Source organism: Aricia agestis, chromosome Z, assembly GCF_905147365.1.
Source record: "Aricia agestis chromosome Z, ilAriAges1.1, whole genome shotgun sequence".
Classification (NCBI taxonomy): Eukaryota; Metazoa; Arthropoda; class Insecta; order Lepidoptera; family Lycaenidae; genus Aricia; species Aricia agestis.
In genome coordinates this window covers 22,646,823-22,669,512 of record NC_056428.1, presented here as the reverse complement: position 1 = coordinate 22,669,512, position 22,690 = coordinate 22,646,823, and the positions used below count along the sequence as shown (strand labels likewise).

General features: G+C 38.2%; 1 protein-coding gene across 7 annotated transcripts in view; it reads right to left on the bottom strand.

The window, feature by feature from the left end:
* Positions 1–737: 737 nt before the first annotated feature.
* Positions 738–22,690, bottom strand: part of LOC121738605 (large proline-rich protein BAG6-like) — a 50,794-nt gene continuing 28,841 nt past the window's right edge. For 2 of the 7 annotated variants that reach the window (XM_042130770.1, XM_042130774.1), the window contains 12 exons: positions 18,885–19,289; positions 17,302–17,425; positions 16,666–16,720; positions 15,831–15,926; positions 14,568–14,744; positions 13,521–13,751; positions 12,991–13,161; positions 11,930–12,381; positions 7,352–7,412; positions 6,344–6,533; positions 2,461–2,626; positions 738–1,600 (listed from right to left, as the gene is read on the bottom strand). In XM_042130770.1, coding sequence (XP_041986704.1) covers positions 1,558–1,600; positions 2,461–2,626; positions 6,344–6,533; positions 7,352–7,412; positions 11,930–12,381; positions 12,991–13,161; positions 13,521–13,751; positions 14,568–14,744; positions 15,831–15,926; positions 16,666–16,720; positions 17,302–17,425; positions 18,885–19,289 — 2,171 coding nt within the window. In that variant the 3' untranslated portion in view covers positions 738–1,557. Of the gene's footprint in view, positions 1,601–2,460; positions 2,627–4,916; positions 4,945–6,343; positions 6,534–7,351; positions 7,413–11,929; positions 12,382–12,990; positions 13,162–13,520; positions 13,752–14,567; positions 14,745–15,830; positions 15,927–16,665; positions 16,721–17,301; positions 17,426–18,884; positions 19,290–22,690 lie in introns of all 7 variants that reach the window. The other 5 variants (XM_042130776.1, XM_042130775.1, XM_042130771.1 and 2 more) reach the window with 5 other exon arrangements.

Genomic DNA, 22,690 nt, shown 5'->3' with positions numbered 1-22,690 from the left:
TAACCTTACTAATAAAAATATTTACACAACATGTAGAATGTTTTCTTCTTATAATACGTCATAAATATGCTTGACAGACAAAACATTGTATAGGTAACTGAAGACATGAGTGTTGAGTGGATGAATCGGATTTTTACAACTTAGGGTCAATTCAGACCGCAACGCGACGCGTAGATCCATTTGTATGGGTTTGACAGACTTCAATTGCGTGAGACGTCATGCAAATCTGTAAATTCAGTACAAATTTAGAAATACATCTACGCGTCGCGTTGCGGTCTGAATTGACCTATAAGACAATTACAGATTTTTTGCTCTTATAATTTGAACCAACCTTGTAACTTAACTGAAGTCATCATCTAGCTCTAAGCTCAGTGGTTTTTAACCGGTGGCCCGCGGACCACTGGTGGTCCCTGGAGACATTCCAAGTGGTCCGCGAAGCCGTCCTAAATTCTAATGTGACGTGACGTAATGAGTCGAGTCAAAACCATGTAAACCGCGCGCGCGGCGCGGCTCGGGTCCAAACGCGAAACGTTTATTAAATGTATCTTTAAAATTTTTGCCAAATAAAAAATAAATGAGTGCAATTATAAAGTTATGCTTGTTTTCTTTACGAAACAACCATGAACCAACCAATTTAGGTAAACCAACTGGGTGGTCCCCGGCAAGACAAACGTTTGGTAAAATGTCTAAAAGGTTAAGAACCTCTGATCTAGCTATATAATATATCTTATATCTAATAATACATCTAGATTTACATAGAATCCACAATTATTATTTTTTTTTAAAAAAGGCAGTTTTCAAACTGTTACCTGCTTCATCCACTCATGTCTTCAATTAATTGTGTAACTAATTTTATTAGTAAGGGGGATTTAATTATAGGTCTTAAAACTATTAAAACCACATGTATATATTACACCAAGGTCTACACAACAATAATTATGAATGACATTTATTTAACATTGATAACATTGAGTCTAATGTCAGTACACACCAAGACGATACGCGACGCAGCATTTTTAAGATAGTGATTCATTTAATGAAGTGAAATAATAAATTCAAATATTCACTTAAATCATTATAATTAATATTTACTTTAATCTTAAAATTGCCAAAGTCGCGTCGTCTTTATATGACATGACGCTAACACGTATATAAACTGACAATGACCATTTGTAGTTTAACCACAAGTCACAAATTACTATTATCAATTTGACCATGTTTGATAGTTCACGATACAGTCTTATTTCTTCCCTGTATATTATTTTGTTATCAACAATAGTCAAAGTAACAGAAATTTTGTTCCACGTGTAAAAAATAAAATGATCACTGACAGATTTAAATAATTACAAAGAATCTATTACATTTATTATAAAAGACCGTTCATAAAATATACATTGCACATTTAAAGGTCCAGGGTACTTACAGGAAATCTACTACTCTTTTTTTTGTAATTTTGTATATTTTTTTGCCATTTACATAGCAAGGTTTGAAGAGGTACCACAATGTATAATTTATAAACTGTCCTTTACGTTTTGTTCCGAAGCCATATAAATTTCTTTACTCGGGGTATTTAGTTTTCGGCGGGACCCAATCCTGATCTCTGAAAAGAAAAACACTTTAAATAATAATTTATAATACAACTTATTACATAAACTATGTATCTTATTTATAAAATACTCATGTCACAATGTTAGTTACCGTACTCCTCAGAGAACAGCTTTACTGATTTTTACCAAATTTTATATTATGCATATTCAATAGGTCTAAGAATCGGCTACTGACTACTTTTTATATTGATAAGTGCATTTGTTGCATAAGTAATAGTAAATTATTACAACTCGAGACTGGCGGCGACCATTGTTTGTGCGACGGGACAGCGATGGACGTTGCCATGTTGCCGTACTAATTTAGTAGTTCAATAAAATAATATGGGCGAAATTTTATGGCAAAACAACGTTTGCCGGGACAGCTAGTATAATATACTTTGTTTGAAGATCTTGGGTAACTTAGAGGATGTGAATTCGTTTGCCGCGTTGGAGACATGTTATTTCCAAGTTTGTTTAAACAATGCAGGCTGATCACCTGATTATCGGACAATAAAGATGATCAATGCGGCGGATGAACATATAAAGATTCTGCTCTCAGCCTTTATTTAGTATTGTAGTCATCCATATCCGTCTTTAACACGACGGTACAAAATTCAGTTGAGTTATGAATGCAATCTTGTTCTTTGGATTATACACGGTGTAACAAAACTATACAACGTGCCTATAAGTGCAGACTGGATGTCAAAACAGATGAAAAAAGGGTTCTGCCACTTCAAATCACGCATCTCTTTCTACCACGCAGTATTACTGATAGTGATATCTCGCTTGCTCATCTCTTTGTTTCTTTATTCCGCTAGGTATATTAACTTTATGGGGATAACATACAAATGTTTAAAAGCGTTTTGTCACTCACCTTTGCTTGTTCACAAACCTCGCAGCGGCTGTGTACCTGCGCGGGTCATAATCGTCCCCCCTCGCCCGCGCCTCCGTCAGCGCTCGCACGTGCTCCCTCACCGTGTGACGCAGGAGGCGGGGCGGCGTCGGCGCGGTCGGCGGAGCGCCGGCTTCGCGAAGCGTGTCTGCAACGACACGAAACATTATAACATAAAAATATTATATACACCAAAAAAAACAACAAACACATCTAATTCTCGTGTCACAGTGTTTGTGCTCCTCCAAAACGGCTCAACTGATTTTAATGAAATGTAATTTGTATGTACATTGTACATTCACTAGGCCTGAGAAGAGGTTTTTATCTACTTTTTATATTGCATGGCTTTTTATATGGCAAACACGTTTGCCGGGTCAGCTATAGTCTGTGCGTTTTAAGATGATATGGGTGACAGTTTTCATATTCTTTGCTACGGGTTTTTTTTTCCAAGAAAACAAAAAAAATCAAAATGTAACAAATTTTATTCCATCTACAAAAACAAATGTTTCATTTAATTGTAAATGAATAAAAATGAAAAGTTGCTAAATAAATAACTTATTAATATAAAATTTGTGAAATAGGAGTAAGTATAAAATTATTGTTACGAAAATATTTGAAAAATATCAGATGCATGAAACGGAACTTATCTCAATAGAGATTGACTCTGTTGAATCGAAATCAAATCGATAAAAAAGGGCGGCCATCTTAAATCGCCGGCACCACTGAAATGTCAGTACGAAATCGAGAATTCGATCCTTTACGAAGTGATTCGATATTTTTAAATTATCGATTAATTTTTGTTAGGTAACTTCCCTACTATTGTCAATTACAATGTGTCACGCATCCATACTAATATTATAAATGCGAAAGTGTGTCTGTCTGTCTGTCTGTCTGTTACCTCTTCACGCCCAAACTACTGAACCGATTTTGCTGAAATTTGGCAAGCAGATATCTTGAGTCCCGGGAAAGGACATAGGATACTTTTTGTCCCGGAAAAATGTAAGGTTCCCGCGCGATAAACGAGTTTTGGCGCAACGGAGTTGCGGGCGTCATCTAGTATCATCATAAAACGCACAAACTATAGTTTACTTATATATTAAAAGTCGGTAAATGGACTCCAAAAAGTTTCTATATTCGGTTGTGTTATTTGTTCAAAGGAGAAAAATATTCGACTAATATTTTTTAATAAAACCTAATACAAAATTACAAACACAATATTATGTAATTTGTCAATTTTATCACATTTCAACATGTCGACAAAAATGCGCGATGTCAACAAAATTGGTGTCAAAAGCTTTTATAAAAAAAACCCTGGTACCCCTTAAATCGAAAGCAGCTGTGCAGTGTGCACATATTTCATTTTTTTATTTAAATTAAACTTTATAATATTTTATGCCAAATTTTAAAGCTTATTTAGCCCCCCAATTACACAACTTTACCCATAAACTATTTATTATTGATATGTTTACGTCACTGCATAGATAAAGTACTAAGTTATTTAATAAAGTTAGAAAAGAAATAACAATCGAAAAAAATCTAAACTTAAATGTAAGATGAGTATGAATGAATTCTACCTTTTATAAAAAGACTTTTGAGCAAGCGTCAGCGCGATGTAGGGGACGCACGGCGCTATCTATTATGAATGTTTGGAACTAACGTAATTTGAACAAATTTACGCATTTTCACCCCCTTACAACCCTTTTTTTCAGTAAAAAAGTAGCCTATGTCCTTTCTCAGGCTTTAGAGTTTAGACTATCTGTATACAAAATTTCATTATAATCGGTTCGGCAGTTTTGGCGTGAAAGCGAGACAGACAGACAGAGATACTTTCGGATTTATAATATTAGTATAGATATGTGTGCACATAATATCCTCTCCTATCACGTACTAACCGTTCATAATGCTAACTGCCAAGTCATTTATAAGCATAGTGCTTTCCTTCTTTATTTCTCTTTCTAAAGCATATTATATGATTGAAGTTGCTGTTTATCTGATAAAGGTGTAATGTGAACCATATTTTTGTTCGAAACACATCAGTGATTTATCCTTGTTAAAACAAATCTCACGAAACGAAAATAGTGACGTGCTATACACTATAAGCCATATCGAATAATCGAACAAAGTAAGCGTAACAGCATTTTGGCGGAATTTGTTTTCATACAAAATGACTCATCATTCTCGCGTCAATTCAGTCATACGCAAAATAAAAACGTGCGTGTAGCGACAATTATAATGCACAACATTCAAAGCGTTGTTCCAATGTTTTGCGTACACAACAAAAAGTACGTAAACGCTTTGCGTAAGCAGCAAAATGCGCGTAAAGTATTGAGTGCTCAATAAAAATGTACGTTAGATGTGTACGCTTTGTTGCGTACACGACATAATGAACGTATAAATACGCAACAATAGAACAATACCTAATTATGAAACTGACTTACGTCGAACGTCGTTTAGCATGAGAAAGACCTGTAATAATATCCATTTTTGATTAGCTAAGTAAAAACATAATATAGAAGCAGATTTGTCGATTGACGATTCGTCTCTGCTCATTTCTATTGAATTAATCTCCAATCACGATAATTTTGTACATTCCACAGCAGATTCCATCTGCAATTCATGCACGCACTTAGAGTATAACTTAGGGTTAAATCAGACCACAACATGACGCGAAGATGCATTTCTGAATTTGTACTGAATTGACAGAATCCAAAAATTGCTTGAGATGTCTTGCGAATCTGTCAAATCTATACAAATTTAGAAATACATCTACGCGTCGCGTTGCCGTCTTAATTGACCCTTAGGCATGTGTGAACATTTCTGTATCTTATTTCGTATGTATTATTCTTATTCGTATGTATTGTATAATTTCATTTTTACTTATTACTTAGCTTTTGTAAATGCGCTAAAAGTTTTCTTACAACAAAATAGGAATTATGCATAATGTAACTTGTTTCTTGGTGCAAGTTGATAGTTTTATTACTAGGAACATTCTCAGTAAACGAACGACGCGACGCAAACAGTATGACAGGGGTAAATGTGATTATTTTTACTAGATAACACTAGTAAGTATAGTGATAAAATATGACAACTCTAAACATGTGGTATAAGAAAAAGTCGCATTATAGATAAAATTTAAAACAGTGCTAACCTAATTATCCGGCCGGTGAGGTAATGGAAATATCTACAAAATGTTTGTTTGACCAAATAATATAATGGAAAGCATCAACCATGTAAATATTTCAGAAAATCATCGCAAAGTTTATTTTAAACCAAAGTAACGATTAATAAGTACGTAATACAATGTTTTATCTTTTACGTATCAGACGACAAAACATAGTATTACTTATATAGTGTGGATATTTTTATTAGTAAAGCTTTTTGTACTCCGACGTCTTAAATCGAGGTAAAGCGCTTGATAGCTCTACAGATTTATTAATTATAGGTGGTAAGTGTCTTCAAGCTAAGCTTTCGCTGCTATCTTCATTGCCGTGTAAGAACACTCCGTAGTTAGGCACGGATCTGTTCAGATGCAGCGGCGTAAAATACAGCGGGATTGTTGTTTTAATTATTAGAAGGTAAATATCTGAGGGCCCTAGCAGACGGCGACTTTTTGTAGCGATGCAATCGCGTATTTAGCGAACGGGCAATTGGATCGTTACTAATATGTGTTAGTTGCATTTGCGACGCGCGACTGTTGCGATGCAAACGTGCGACCGTGGCGGGCGACAGCGGAGAGAAAACGTAAGCGGCTAGCGACCGCTTCACAATTGTATCGATGCTAAAGCGAGATAGCATCGTTACTGCATCGCTACAAAGAGTCGGCGTGGGCTAGGGCCCTTAAAGCATTCACTGCTATCTTCATTACCGTGTAAGAACATTCCGAAGTTAGGTACGGGTCTGTTTTGTCGGATGCATCGGCGCTTGTTGGGCGGCATGCCTGACAAGTAGGCGTTGCTGTACGGTTCCTCTGGGGGCGGGATCTGGCGGCGTATGTCGCGGGTGAAAGTTGGAACCCATTCCTCGCCCCAATGTGATCTTATGTCTTCCGGTGGCACCTGAAAACATTCACGCGGTAAGATAATGAAGCAGAAAAATTTTAAGGGCGTTCGCTGCGTTAAGCGTGCGCCCGGGGCGGCCACCCGCGAGGCGTGCTTGTTTCATGTCATCCCATAGAGCAGCGCTGCGTTGAGCGGGTCAGCCGTCGCACGATTACTATGGCGAGCGCACACGGGCAGCCACGCCGGGCACACGCTCAACGCAGCGAACGCCCTAAACGGGTATTTTGCATACTTAAGATTATACAGGATGTAACAAAAAAGTGACAATAGTTTAAGGTGTGTATGAGTCTCCTATATAGAGTCCACTGTATAAGTAGCAGCGCTGAAAGAGCAAATTTTTTAAGCTTTTGTATGGGCAAACTGGAGGCTGTGGCGCTTGAAACCAATCACAAAAAATGCTTTTTAAGCGCTGACACATTTACAGCGAACTCTAGATTAGGCACACATACACACCCTAAACTCTAAAGTATTAACACTTAGTTTTAATACCTGCATATTTGTTGTCAATAGAATAAAGTTAAGTATTCTGTTTTTCGATGTCAGTCGAAGTGAGATTCGATATTCTGCTATTTATTGAGTAAGGACTGGGACAAATACGTATTTATAGCTTCGTACTACGTAGTCAATATTATGGTATAGCTTCGCTATAGAATCGCCGACTAAAACGCCAGAATTAATCGTTTGATAATATGAAGTCGACATTCGACTCATGTCATGTCAATTCCATACATTATGATCGGCGATCCTATAAAACGCGATATATAAAACGAGTTGGCTAAGCCCTCTTGATAGAGTTTTGGATATTAATCACTTACAATTATCCTTATCACCTCTGTGTCGTCAGAAGATGATGGCGACCGCGGCCGGCGATTAGCCCTGAAAGAATACAAATGCTATACTGCATTACTAGTTAATGTCCTCCATTGCGCGGAAATTAACTTATGGCGCGGGAACCGTACATAATTATTATCGCAACAAAAACAATAATATTCTTTCCTGGGATTCAAAGTAACCAAATATCAACAAAATCAATTCACCGCTTTAAGTACAGATCATCAAAGTTTATCGCGCGGGGACTGTACATTTTTGTAACAAAAACTATCCTTTGTTCCTTTCCGGCACTGTATCTGCATACTAAATTTTTTCAAAGTCTGTTCAGCGATTTAAGCGCGAAGATATAACAGAAACATTAGAATTTTTAATATTATAGTTTGTGCGTTTTAAGATGATATGGGTGACAGTTCTCATATTCCTTGCTACGGATTTTTTTTACAAGAAAACAAAAAAAAACAAAATGTAATAAATTATATTCCATCTACAAAAACAAATGTTTCCTATAATAATTGTAAATGAATAACAATGAAAAGTTGCTAACTGCTAACTTACTAATACTAGAGATCGCCCAGTGGTCGAAATTGGACCTTAGTTTCAACGGCATTTTGTAAAAAATATTGACTTTATCATTTTTTTTCAACTCTTGTCTCAGGGACTTAGCTGATCTCAAGACTGGCCGTGTAAGCATTGTCTAATAGTATCTTAGATTCAATAAAAAAAACTATAATCCATTTTCAATTTGTCAACTTGTCAACAGACTTCAACCATAAATAAAAGAGTATAATTCGCATAGATAAAGTATTATAGTACAGATGTAGTCTTAGCCCGTCATCGTGTGGCCATTTTGTGCTTATTTTCATACAAGTAGTGTGCGTTTATTTTCTTGAATATTTCTATTTGTCGATTATTTCGAAGCACATTATGATACAGGAAAGAAAGTAAATTAGTTAATGATATCGATTAACTATAGTTCAAGTGATGAGAATTCGTAAACACACGTAAAAAGCTATGCAATTTTTATAGCCAAATTATTAATTGATGTGACATTTTTAGCACTAATGCCTTACATAGCACGAATAAGTAATTATTAAACTTATAAATTATCTTTTTAGTTTACAAAAATACCGATTGAAAAGCCCAAAAAACGTTGTTCAAAACTTACGTATTTAATGTTAAATCCACGTGTATGAGGCATTCTTTGGCCATTCTTATGGTTTATTATTTAGCGGAACCACAAAACACAACAATATCTAGCATTAACTGTTCACTAAAAACCTTTATTAACACTTTTATTACATGTAATAAAAAAGAAGTCGGTCTGCATATTTCATGAAATATGCAGACCGACTTCTTTGTTAATATGTCCTAGTAAGTAGGACAACACCTTACACGCTTTTGCCGCTTATACACCGATATAAGGCTCTCTCCAGTCTATAGTACCTCAATGATAATTCGTATGTATAGGCTTGTCACTCAAAAATCTGTCATTTCTCTCGTGTGTGTGTTGTAGTGTGAACCTATGTCAATAGAGATTGACACTGTTGAATCGAAATCAAATCGATAAAAGGGGCGGCCATCTTAAATCGCCGGCACCACTGAAATGTCAGTACAAAATCGATAATTTCGATTGCAATTCCTTTACGAAGTGATTCGATATTTTTTAAATTATCGATTAATTTTTGTTAGGTAACTTCCCTACTATTGTCAATTATAATGTGTCACGCATATCATCTTAAAACGCACAAACTATAGTAAGGATGGCATTATGCCATAGCAGTTGCATGCGCTTGTAATACGTATAGTAAAAACGTGTGTCAAGGTCATTTGTTTTTGTGACTTTTCCAATATCAAAGAGTAAGGACCAGCCGTCCTTGTATGTAAAAGGTGTTATAAAACTAAGTGATAATACTTTAGAGTGTGTAATGTGAATGTGTCCTTTATTTTATAGAATTAATTGTGAAAGTAGCAAAAAGATCCAAATTTTTGATCAAGCGCCCCAGCGTCAGGCATTTTGCCATACAAAAGTTGAAAAAAAGTTTATCTATCAGCGCTGCTACTTTGACATTGACCTCAATATATTTTTATGGACTTCTGTCAAATAAAACGTAAAAACAATGTACGTATGAAAATACAAAACATTTCTCATGATTTAAATAGTTCGGAAAATCAAATTTTCATCCGAAATGAAAACTTACTTAAAACATTGAAATTAAAAAGTATTACCAACAATATTTTGTTGACTTTTTGATAGCATATCTTAAATTAACTAAACAAAATTAAAAAAATATATTAATTATAAAGAGAAAAAGTTTGTTTTATTCGTATGTTTGTTTGTATTGAATGGGCTCAATAACTACTGAACTAATTTTAAAAATTCTTTTACTTTTGGAAAGCTACATCATTTGCAAAGAACACAGGCTATGTATTATTCTGAAAAATATTAGGGATCCTACCGAAAATAGCAAAAATATAACCCAAAGTGGTAAAAATTTGCCAAAAATTTCATTATTTCGCCTCCGCTACGAAAAATACTGATGATACATCAAAATAATGTTGTACATGTTTAAAGTACTCATCATTATCGACAAAAAAGCCCAGGGCAGCTTATGTCTATCTTTTATGGTTAACGAATAATAACCATTACTTTCATTAATAGAATTGTCCTTTAAATTATTACCATGGGCCAAATATTTTAGAAGTAAGGACAGTTTGATTAAAGCTCAAAATAAGGCGCCCGCGCCGACGTGACAACGGCGGCGACTACCACGAATGTGTAATGGAAAATATTATATTTGCAAGTCAAACGACCGGCTATCGATCTCATCTAGATCTTACAAATATGCTGGAGAGATGATAGTGCCTAAATGTGTGGGGAATACAGAAAGTACTGACGAAGGACTGACTGTTTTGCAGGCCCATGAAACGAAGTTCGCGGAGTCAAGTAGTTCTTAAAAATTTCTACGTTTTAGGACACTTACGTACTACCACAGCCTTTGTTTACATGAAAAATTGAGATTACTATTTATTATATTAATTATTCAAAAGCAGTTTTCTTCATCCGCGATTTTCTCTGATCCATTGTGGTATTTTAAATAGCATTTTAGATATTATTTTTGGGAATTATGTCACTTTTACATAATTTGAGTAAATTTTTATGTTTGTTGCCTACCTGCTTAAAAAAACCGGCGTGAAACAGCGCTTGCGCTGTGTTTCGCCGAGTGACTGAGTTTACCGGAGGCCCAATTCCCTTCCCGATCCTCCCCTATTCCCTTCCCTTCCCATCCCTACCCTCCCCTATTACCCTATTCCCTCTTAAAAGGCCGGCAACGCACCTGCAGCTCTTCTGATGCTGCGAGTGTCCATGGGCGACGGAAGTTGCTTTCCATCAGGTGACCCGTTTGCTCGTTTGTCCCCTTCTTTCATAAAAAAACCTATAAAATATAAATGTTGTTGAGATTCCTGGAAGAAAATCCAGGAATCGCAAAAGGGTACATGCGGGCGAGCCAAGCTAAGCACGATACCAAACTTAAATGGGACCGTATAGCTGTAGAGCTCCATTGGAGTTGCCATCAATCAAAAGAAAAAAGCTTGCAGGCGAGCTATATTATTATGTTAAAATAATAATGAATTAATATTTATTATGAACAAAAAATGAAACGACACCATACCAATCGATACCACAGTGACCCTTAAAACGTTTACAATATTTAACTCTGCAACAATCGATCTCAATAGATGTCGATGCCTCTGTTGCTACCGTGAAATTTGACGTTTGTACACGATCTGAAAGTCGATTCTCAGACAATTTTGTTTGTCGCGAGCACCTAAGATTTCGATTTGGCGAATGTTTCGATGCTGATTAGTTCCAAAATGAGCCACAGCCCGATCGTGCGCTAGCATAGCTGTCAGGAATAGCAAAATCCATTGAGGTTGATTAGTTTCAAATCGATCCGCAGCACCATCGTGCGCTATTTTAGATGTCTAAAGCAAGTCTAAAGTGTCAATATCCGTTGAAATCAAAAATCGAAATCGATATCAGTTTCGGGAGTAAGGCCCCTGGTTTGACATCGCAACTAACATTGAATTGACATAAAATATATGTCTAATGTCTAATGTGAGCTATTCCTATCTCTAGTAGGGCAAAACCAGAGATAGAGCAAATATTGGGAACGGCCGTTAAAGTGTACAAACATTATCTGTGAAAATACAAGGTGCAAAAACTACCATTTGATCGTGATTATGTTTGGAAAATTTATTTCAGCGTTTGCTCTTTTTAGACAGACTGTAAATTTTATCACTAAGTTCTGTTACACCTAGTATAAATCGATATTTAAGTGCGAAGCCAAACGAACGTAATTTGTAAGTTGTGAGTCGCAGAATTTCGGTCGCGTAAAAATATATTTTCATAGAAATCATGACTCACAAAATTACGCTCGTGTGAATCAAACAGGACTTTTGTATGAAACTGAATGCAGAATTTCTGCCAGCCGAAATTCTGCGACTCAGAACTCACAAATTACGCTCGTTTGGCCTCACCCTAAATAGGCACAAAAACATACCTATTATAAGGGCTCCTTGGCGGAGCGTTGGTTCGCCGCTCTCTCGTCTCTGTCGAATGATCCAACCCGTTTTGTGACGACGTAGCCGCTGGCGTCGTATCCATCGCTTCCACCGACGTAGCCGTCGACGTAGCTGTCGACGTAGATGTCGACGTAGCCGTCAACGTAGCCGTTGACGTAGCCGTCGACGCAGCTGTCGACGTAGCAGTCGATGTAGCCGTGGACGTAGCAGTCGACGTAGCCGTCGACGTAGCCGTCGTCGTAGCCGGCGTTGAAGCCGACGTATCCATTGTCGACGTAGCCGGCGCCGACGTAGCCGCCGTCGGCATAGTCACGGAGGCGTCGATCAGTGATTCAATCGCGTCAGTCGCGTTACTCGCGTTTTCTATGAACTCGCTTGCCTCCAGTAGATCGGAGAAGCTCAGTGAACTGTTCTCGTTAGAAGTAGCCTGCTATAATAGAGTATACAGTAGTTATCAATGCATTGATCTTTTACTTTAAGAAATTAGGGCCAATTCAGACCGCAACGAGACGCGTAAATTTGTATGGATTTGAAAGATTTGCAAGATGTGTCACGCAATTATTCAGTACAAATTTGGAAACGCATCTATGCTCTGAATTGACCTTTATTAGTTGATGCCCGCAACTCCGTTGCGTAGATATTAATTGTTCATCGCATAGGAGTCGCACATTTCTTCGGGTTTGTCCTCTATCCTTGATTGGGACTGAAAGTTTCTCCAAATCTCATCAAAATCGGTTCAGCGCACATCAGTTGAAGCGTGAAGAGGTAACAGACAGACCAGAGATTACAGCATTCACAGATTAGATTCAATGTTCGTTTTGTGTTCGGGTTATAGTTTTTGTGACTATGTACCATCGTGGAAATTGATTCCTAGGGCAGTTAACGGACCTACGTCATGTGGTCGGCTTATTTCAATTCAATGTTATCGGTTCTAATCGGTCGGCTGGGTTTGACGTAACGCGACCAAATTACTTAGGTCCACCATCTGCCTAGGAATCATATTATAATAGTTATTGTATACTATGTATTGTATACTTACAGAAGTAGAAGCTCCATCGACGGAAGTGGAGGCGCCAACTATATTGCATATGAAGTGGTTGGTATCCGTGCGGTTGTTCTCTATTTTCTCGATAGCGGAGTTTAGATTCTCCATTGCCAGCTCTGTGAGTGTTGTACGAAGAGGCTCTTCCACGTTGGACAAAATGTGATCCTGAAAGTGAGGAAAATATTATGACAAAACGTTAGACTGTCTTTATCTATCTAATAAAAAATTCTCGTGTCAACCGATTTTGATGAAATTTTGTATGTACTTACATACGTTAGGCCTGTTGTATATTGATACTAGAAATAATTTATATGGCTAAACAATGTTTGCCGGGTCAGCTACTAATAATATAAAGATTTATCGATAAATGTGTATATCTCGAGAACGGTTTAACCGATTTGGCTAATTTAATTTTGAAATATTCGTAGAAGTCCAGGGAAGGTATATACGAAGAGAAAAAGGAGACAGACACACACACTTACGCATTTATTTGTGTGTAAACACTAAGCCACTTTTTCACTTACCAGGAAAGCATCATGGAGCACCCTGACTGCCTCAACGCCGTCCGGGCTACAGGCGGATATTACCCCGCACAGCTCGGCGAATATATGGCCGGCGAAGACACGGAAACATCTCAGGAATAGGTCGTTGTTTGGGTTGTTGAGAACCACAGTCAAACCGTCGAGGCACTGACAGAAGGCCGCTTTCAGTGAGAGCAGCACGTCCAAGTCCGGCCGAAGTGGTATCAGAGAGAGCTGCAACGAAGAAGTGTAATAAACAAAGGGGGTAGTTAGGGTATGTATGTGTCACTTATAAAGAGTGTAATAAAACAAGATGATAATACATTAGGGTGTGCATGTGTCACAAATGGTGTAACAAAACTAAAGGATAATGCATTAGGGTATGTACTATCAGAGAAGTTGATTCCTATGCAAATCGGGGACCTAAGTAGTTTGGTTGCGTTACGTCAAACCCAGCTGACAGATCACAATTAACATTGAATTGACATATTCGACCAAATAACGTTGGTCTGTCAATTGCATAGGAATCAACTTCCTCGATAGTACTATGTGTCTTTTATTTAGGGAAAGTATGTACAGTACTCCCAAATTAATAATGCGCATGCAAATATTCGCTAATTGTCGTAATCACGAAAACACCCGAATCTATGAAACGTAAGAGCCCCAAACAATGCACTTGCATTTTGCACCTTGTGCAAAGGAAATATAAGTAAATATTATATAGCCGGTGGCTATCCGCTGTCGCTCTCTCATCGGGAAGCCATCGCAACGTGGCCAGTGATGTTACCATGGTAACGTGCAAGCAACGTCTGGCGCCGGTGTTTTTCTTTAAGTTAGTTTAAAAACAGCGCTTTGCAGCGACGTCATCAGACGCTTGGGAATACGACCATTGCCGAAAAATTACGAAAATTTCTATGCGCATTATCACTTTGGGAGCAGTAGTAGTATGTAGTCCCTTGTACAGGGTGTAACAAAACAAAGTGATAACACTTTAGGGTGTATACGTGCCTACAAATACGGGTGAGAAGCTCACAACAAAAACAAACTTACCAAGCGGTTTATGAACTCAGAATGATTGTCGAAAATCAAATCCGTGAGTTCTGGCTCCGAGCCGGGCTCGTATTGCCGGCGCATGAGGTCGGTGACGTACGTCTCGTAGCGCTGCTGCAACGACTGCAGACCGCGCGACGACAGCCGACGCGAGACCGGCACGCGCGACATCTCATCCTGTTGGGACAAAGTCTAGAGATGTTACTTGGCTCGCCCTAGTATATCCCACAACCTGAGCACTTTTGTGGTACACTTTACGGAAAAACTATCACGCCTGTTGATTTGTGTTTTAACATAGTAATTTTTATTTATGTGTAGATATTGTGTTATCATCGGTCAGTCAAGGTTACTATTAAAATATTTAAAAAAACTGCCTTAAAGATTATTACCACGCAGAAAGCCGATGCGAGCCCTCACAAAGTTCGCTCGGCTTTTAGCTAGTAAGTATTTCTATTCTATTAATTGTTGATACGAGTATATTCTATTAAGTGTAATTATAATAAGTGTATTAATATTCTAATAAGCTAAGCCAGGTAACGGCAGCTCTTCACAAAACGCGAGCGCGACCGACAAAAATTCAAATAAAATGCCACTTTATGAACTATGCTATACGTATGTTTCGTTTTGGAACGAAGTTCCTTATTGGTCTACTATTCCACTACAAAGCAGCGGCTGCTTCGGTCGCTAGACCATAATATGATGAGAGAATGTTGGCAGAAAATTTAACAGACGATTGAAATTGACGGAATGCTACCTTAGGAGTCCCCGCAGACTTCAGACTTTTAGTCGGCCGATAGTTTAGTCGAGGCACATAATATGATATGATATACTTTTACATATATGTAAATGATTTATTTTTTGAAATATTTCAGGTTGTATATATCTAAAATGATATTTATTTTACATTTCCAAACTGAAATAACTCACAAAGTATATCATTTAGGTATGACATTCTATCAAAGAGTATATTTTATTGTTTGTAAACATCTTCTCTATCGATTGGCGTATTTTTCATAAGTGTACACCAAAATACGATATTTTATATGTACTATCAGAGAAGTTGATTCCTATGCAAATCGGGGACCTAAGTAGTTTGCTTGGGTTACGTCAAACCCAGCTGACAGATCACAATTAACATTGAATTGACATATTCGACCAAATAACGTTGGTCTGTCAATTGCATAGGAATCAACTTCCTCGATGGTAGTTGTAAGTTTAGGTATGTCAATAAGGTTCGTTGTTCTTTGTTTACTGTATACATACCATCAATATGATGCCAGCAATAACCAAATATTCCGGCCCGGCCGCCGACCTGTCTAGTTGCTCGAAGAGAGTGTTCGTTTTGTTCTGAAATATAAACAAGTAAGTAAAAACATTCATTCGCACGCGAGCTTAAAAAGCTTAAAAAACTTATAACCTATAAGTAGTAAGTACCTATATTTTAGTAATCTGTGAGAGGGGTGGTAGCTCAAGCCGGGGGTCGCGGGTTCGAATCCCGCCGACGGAACAAAAAGTTTTCAATGTTCCCGGGTCTGGATGTGTATTAAATGTGTATGATATAATAAAAATCTTAAATATATGTATAGTATAAAAGTATTAAATATATTTCCGTTGTCTGGTACCTGTAACTCGTGTGAATGAGGTCTAAAGGTGATAAGCACATTTGTCCCCGCATCGCACGCGCCGTACGCGCCGCACGCGTCGCTACCCAGAATTCGTTGTATAAAATGACGTCACGAAATGCGGCGCGTACGGTGCGAATAAATGTGCCCGGACCGCACGTATGTCTGGCCGTCTGTCTGTCACCAGGCAGTACCTCAAGAACCGCTATAGCTAGACTTCTGGAATTTTCACAGATTGTGTATTTGTTGCCACCATAACAACATAGAAATTAAATATTTAAGGGGGGCTCCCATACAACAAACGTGATTTTTCAAACATTTTTTGCTCGGTATCAATAATGACAACAGGTAGGCACTAGAAATATTTACCAAATCCTTATTATTTGTATTTAAATAATAAAAATTTAAATGGGGCTCCCATACAAAAAGGTAATGCTGTACGAAAATATTTCTTAAATACTGTAATAAGTGCGTACCTCTACTGCTGTATTATTATCCTGCTGAGTAGAACGCGCGACACGAAGTTCTTCTCTGAAAATTATATTACAGATATAATTATGATACGAAGTTTTGAAAGCTCAGGGTACAGTATTTTAAACAAAAGTTTATACTTTATTGGCAACATAATATTGAGTGGGTACCATTTTAAGTGATTTGACCAAAGTGTTCGCTTTAACCTGGAGTGTAATTTTTAATAAAAATAAATAGATGTTTTCCATGTCATGCGGGCGTGGCGCTCGGCCAGGTGCATGCTTGGCCCACCACACATTCCCACCACTGTATGTGTCGTTAGGATCGACAGCGGTATCCAACCACGACAACCCTTTGATATGATCTCAGGGAGCCCAAGGGACATGCTAAATGTCTTGGGACCCGCAACGAAATTAATCAGAAATAGATAGGAGTATGAAGTATACAGTTTTCCCTCCCCATAAAAAGCGGGAGACAGCACAAAGTTGCAATTACCAAAAGTCAAAGAATTCAAGGGAAAGCGCCATAGGAATAAATGTTAATTATTACTACCTAAGCTAGATCTAAGTTGATGTTGCAATGTTACACTGTTTCTAGTAATAATTGTGACAAAAAGCCTTAAGTAATGACCCTTGTAGTACCTGCGTCTGGATAGCGAGCGGCGGGCATGCGGGCTGTCACACGGCAGGAATCTGTCGTAAACGTGATGGCCGAACGTCTCGCAAAGCGCGCGGCCTGGCGTCGTACGGCAACGGAACACGCCAGCTATAATAACCAAACATTATCCCTCGTATAGGAGAAATTCATCCATAAGGCCACAGTCTTGAAACCAGCGGGGCGGAGGCGGCGGCGGCACGGGAGCGGCGCGTTCCAATGTATAGATTAATATGGAACTGGCCTCAAAACAGCGTACCGTCCGCCGTTCTACGGCTTCTCATGCTGCCGCCACCGCTCCTGTCACACTGCCCGCAAAATTCGAGGCTGAGGCCTAAAGGCGAGACCGCACTAAGCGACTAGGCGACACTACGCTGCAGAGGAGCGACGCGACATTTCATGTTCCTTAATAACCCCAACACCGGTTTCGGTGATGGTGGCCAATTTCATTGAAACCAGACCAGTTACACAGGAGTAATTTTATAGTGCTCAAGTGTGTGCGCAGTACACAATCATGAGCACTCTCTATTTCTTTACTCTCATTAGTCATAACCCAGTGGATCGGAAGACCGACACGACTGGCGAGAGATCAGGCGCAGGTCTGACTTTCTACCCCATCCGACGCATGGAACATCTTATTTGTCATAGAATTAGGTGATCAGCCTGCATTGTCGTAACCAAACTTGGAAATAACATGTTACAACGTGGGAATCGAACCCGCGACCTCCGAGTCAAGAACCACGCTCTAACGGCCGTTCTCAATATTTGATCTATCTCTGGTTTTGCCCTACTAAAGATAGGAATAGCTCACATTAGACATTAGAGACATATTTTATGTCAATTCAATGTTAGCTGCGATTTTGTATGTTAAACCAGAGATAGATTGAATATTAGGAATGGCCGTAAGCCACTAGACCACGGAGGCGCATGTTCCATAGATAGTACAATGTACATACGTATTGTGCCGCGTATTACGGCCTACCTAACATTACTATTTGCGAAGAATATTTAGCCGTGATGTGTCGCATCGCTCCGTTGCAGCTTAGTGTCGCTTAGTGCAGTCTTACCCTAAATAATGCTAAATAAATATTATAGTTAGTGTTGAAACTTTTTTTCCTTTTTTTTTAGAATTTTTAAACAAAATTTCGCTTTGTTTAAACATTCAAGTATTGACTTGTTTAAAAATTCGAAAAAAAAGTTTACGCAAGAAGGTGGTACCTTATAAACTGGAGTGACGTCACTTAGGGCCCTTTTCACCACTTTCTGATAAAGTGCCTAATAGGCTATTCACAACTTTTTTGACAGATTCTCCATACTTGATCTGTCAAGTTAACGGTGGATAGACTTATCAGGAAGTGGTGAAACAGGCCTTTAGGGTTTTATACTGCCGCACTCAGAGTGGAACATTAATTACTTAAATGTAATTAATTCAAAATTTTGACATAAGCCCCATACATTACCTGTCAAACTCTTCATTAAATTGAAGGTTAATCGTAATTAAATGTCTCTGAGTACGGCGGTTAACTAACATGTTTAATATCATTTTTTTAATGTTAGATTTTACACTTACATCGTTGCGTTTCGTTTTCATTTTGCTCAGCATTTTGGTTGCTGGCGTTGCCCTGGTTGGTCTGGCTGCTCTGGTTGCTCTGGTTGCTCTGGTTGCTCTGGTTGCCCTGGTTGCCCTGGTTACCCTGGCTACCCTGGCTACCCTGGCTACCCTGGCTACCCTGGTTTTCGGGTCTCTGCGAGCCTGCCTGAGCGGTTTCCGTCCTATTCTCCTGCGCATTAGATTCTTGAGCAGCATTCTGCGGTCTCGCTTGATTCGGTATACCGTTAATGATTTGGGCGTGCAAGACTCCCTCCATGCCAGGGACGATGCTCTGTCTGACAACCGACGATACTATATTTTGCAGCATTTCCGCCGTAGGTGGCACCCCAAAAGGCATCTGCGCTAAAAATACTGTGGACAAAACTGAGCGGTGAGTTTAATTAGGTGTCTAAAATGTAATGAGTTAATGACGATCGAGCATACAACCATGATAGAGGTGTAACCCATTAATAGGATATATTACTGCAATGTTTTGACGCTGGAGTGCAGCACCAGCATACGCAGTACACAAAAAGTTTTGTTTGAAGTTTGACAACGTTTCTGTCAATATTCTAATATGACGTGTGCAACATGTCAACTGTCACCGAAAACTAAGTGATTATCATAAACCTATAATGCTAAAGACCAACAAAGAGTGCGAGAGAGAAGAAAATTTTTTATGGAATTATAACAAGATGAAAAGAGAGAGGCAGTCTAATGAAAATTGTAACCAGTTTTATTTGACAGGTCGTCAAAAGTCGTCAGTCGTTTTTATGCCCTTTCGGTATTTCCAATATATTGTTCAATTTGTTTGTTATTTTTAATAAATATTATTATATTTAAAAGTAGTGAATTGTGCTGTAAGTGTCTGCAGTGTAAATCGTAAGAATAATCCTGAAAAATATACATTTCACAGGGCCTCTATCATGAGCTCTTAAATCCATTCACTTTACGTCCTTATACAGTAAGTATAAGGACGTAAAGTGAATGGATTTAAGAGCTCATGATAGAGGCCCAGGTAATTAATCTTCATGTCCTAATTGCTACGATGTTTCTTTAGTTCTCTATTTCAAATAAAATATTGTGAATCCTCTCTTTTACTTTCATATTTTGCGTAACTAAAGGTACTATTGTTCTTATATTACACAAATTTTGAAGAAAAATTTTTCATCAAAATTTTTTATATATACGCTAGTGCTTGGGAGATGGAGTTACCCGCGTCCGTTGGATTTACCACCTTTCCTAGGCCCACCCTACATGTGTCCCCCGGGTGGTGCTAAACGGGTAACAGCATGGGAGATTGTTCACAAAACTAGCTTGCGAGGACTCGTTGCTGAGAGGTACCGCGTCTCGTTCGTGGTTTTGTGAACAAGTTCTTATGTCAAGAGCAACGCCGAGTCTCAGGCGGCGGTTAAATAACCTGACCAAGCCAGCCTAACCAGCTCGGCTCTTAGTGCCGGTAGTAAATGACCGACACAACTCGTTATCTCGTGGTCATGTTTCGCGAGACCGAGGGCCTTGGCTTCATCGCCCGGGCCAAGAGGTAGAAAGCCTCAATAAAAATTCACTCTAATCCTACGGTGAGTCACGCGCTAATAGGATGCATGGCTGGCGGAAGGTTCAGTTTCTAGCGGACAACCTCGGTGGACCTGGCAAACACCGTTGAGTAGCCTTCTAGGGGGAATGGGCGTCACCCCTCTAGTGACCTTTTATATCGACCCGACTCGTGGGAACCAAAATGAATGACACTTTAACAAAAACAAAAACTAAAGAACAAAACGCATCAGAAAATCAAGACAAACCATTGATACAACAAGCATTCCATAAGGGACTATTTCATAGTAGACCAAGATCCAGCTCATTAAACGACGAATCTCTGTTGTCGAAATCAAAAGATCAAGACGTCCAATTAAGTCCAAACCATATTAATATCGATCTCACACAGGAAGCATCAGATTCATGGAAAGAAGTATGTGGAAGAAAGCGCCCTAGAGAAAGTCCAGAAAGTAGACATAACCAAGCACAAAAACATTAAAAACTCAGCACTTACTGGTTGAGCCAACCCGTCAAAACCTCAAATAGATTCGATACACTAGAATTGAAAACCGATACAAACAACTTCGAAAACAAAACAACTAAAACTGTAAACGATCCAAAACCACCTCCAATATTCGTGGACAAAGTAGAAAATCTAAAACCCTTACAAGCATTACTTGAAGAACATGCCCCAGGAAATTATGAAATTAAAGTACTAAATGGTGATAGGGTTAAAATTCAAACAAAAACACCCGAAACCTTTAAAGAGGTAGTCAAACAACTAGAAGCTAAAGCTACTGAATTCTATACGTATCGACTGAAACAAGAACGTTCATTCAAAGTGATATTTAAAAAACCTACACCCATCAACCGATACAGAAGAAATTCGAACGGCCCTAAAAGAAATTGGACACGACAGTGTAAATATATGGAATATTAAGCAAAGAGTTACCAATAAACCACTGCACATGTTTATTGTCGAGTTAATCTCAAAAAGCAACAATAAAGAAATATATGACATCCGAAATATCCTTAAGAGGATACCACAGCGGCTAGAGAAATGAAAAAAAAGTACGTGTAATATCTATAGCTGTCTCCCTTACCTCAAGCCTATACCGCAGAACGCGATAGAGACAACTGCAGAAAATCCAGAAAATCAACTATTCGTTGTCCCCTGATTCCTTCTCCAAAACTTAACCGATTTAAGTACTTTTTTCATTAAAGATTAAAAAAAGGCTTGAGCTGTGTTCCTATGTTTTGCTTTTTTTGAATAATCTATCCAAATCTGTTTTCTGGACGTTTGAACACAGTGGAAAATCTGGCCATTTTTTTGGGTTTTTGAACGTTCATATCTTATTTAATAATTAAATTATGAAAACAAAGAAAACATAGGGACATTGTATTAGTGGCCGTAGATATTCAGGAAAAAAATTATAACTCTACTAGCATTATCCAGGGAGGAAACAGGGGACAACGTTTGTATGGAAAAAATGGCGGTGTGGAATCCTCTTAACTGTCGAATTAAAGTCGAACCTCTAAGACCCGTCCGCAGCATTCCACAATGTGCTAACTGTCAGCAATATGGCCATACCAAAGCCTATTGTCGCGCGATTAATACTGAGAAAAAATTTTAATCGGTCCAGTAGTTTCTGAGATCAGCGCGTTCAAACAACAAACAAACACTTCAGCTTTATATTAATTATTAGTATAGATTATTTGACTGCTAATTCCGCCACATGATTTCTGAGTCACAATAAAATTGATGGAAATTTATTTCTAAAAATTGTTGTTCGCCAATGAAACTGCTTGAAGTTTTAGTGACTAAAAATCTTTACTTGGTTACTTTCTTTACGCTTTCAAGATAATATTTCAGGATTACTGCGCAACGCCGACAAAAAACAACGCTTTGTGATGGGTAGATAGTAGTAGTACTAGTAGATGGATGGTTTATCCATATTTCTCTTACTAAAATTGGCATAAAATTAAATTAAGAAATTAAAAAAAAAACCCCGCCAAAACAACTTTAAAAAGTAATGAAATAATATTTACTGCCTTTAAGTTCAAATGATTCCTAACTTGTGTAAAGTAATAATTATTTTAGTCCATAATTGTTTGTCGGGGGACCGCCAAGTAAACTAAAACCTACAACCGCCAAGTCGCTGATTACCTATCTCGATTCAGATCGCTGTGAATTGATCCTTAAACTTGTTAAGTGAAATTAAACATCTACATTAGCGGTCCCCCGACAC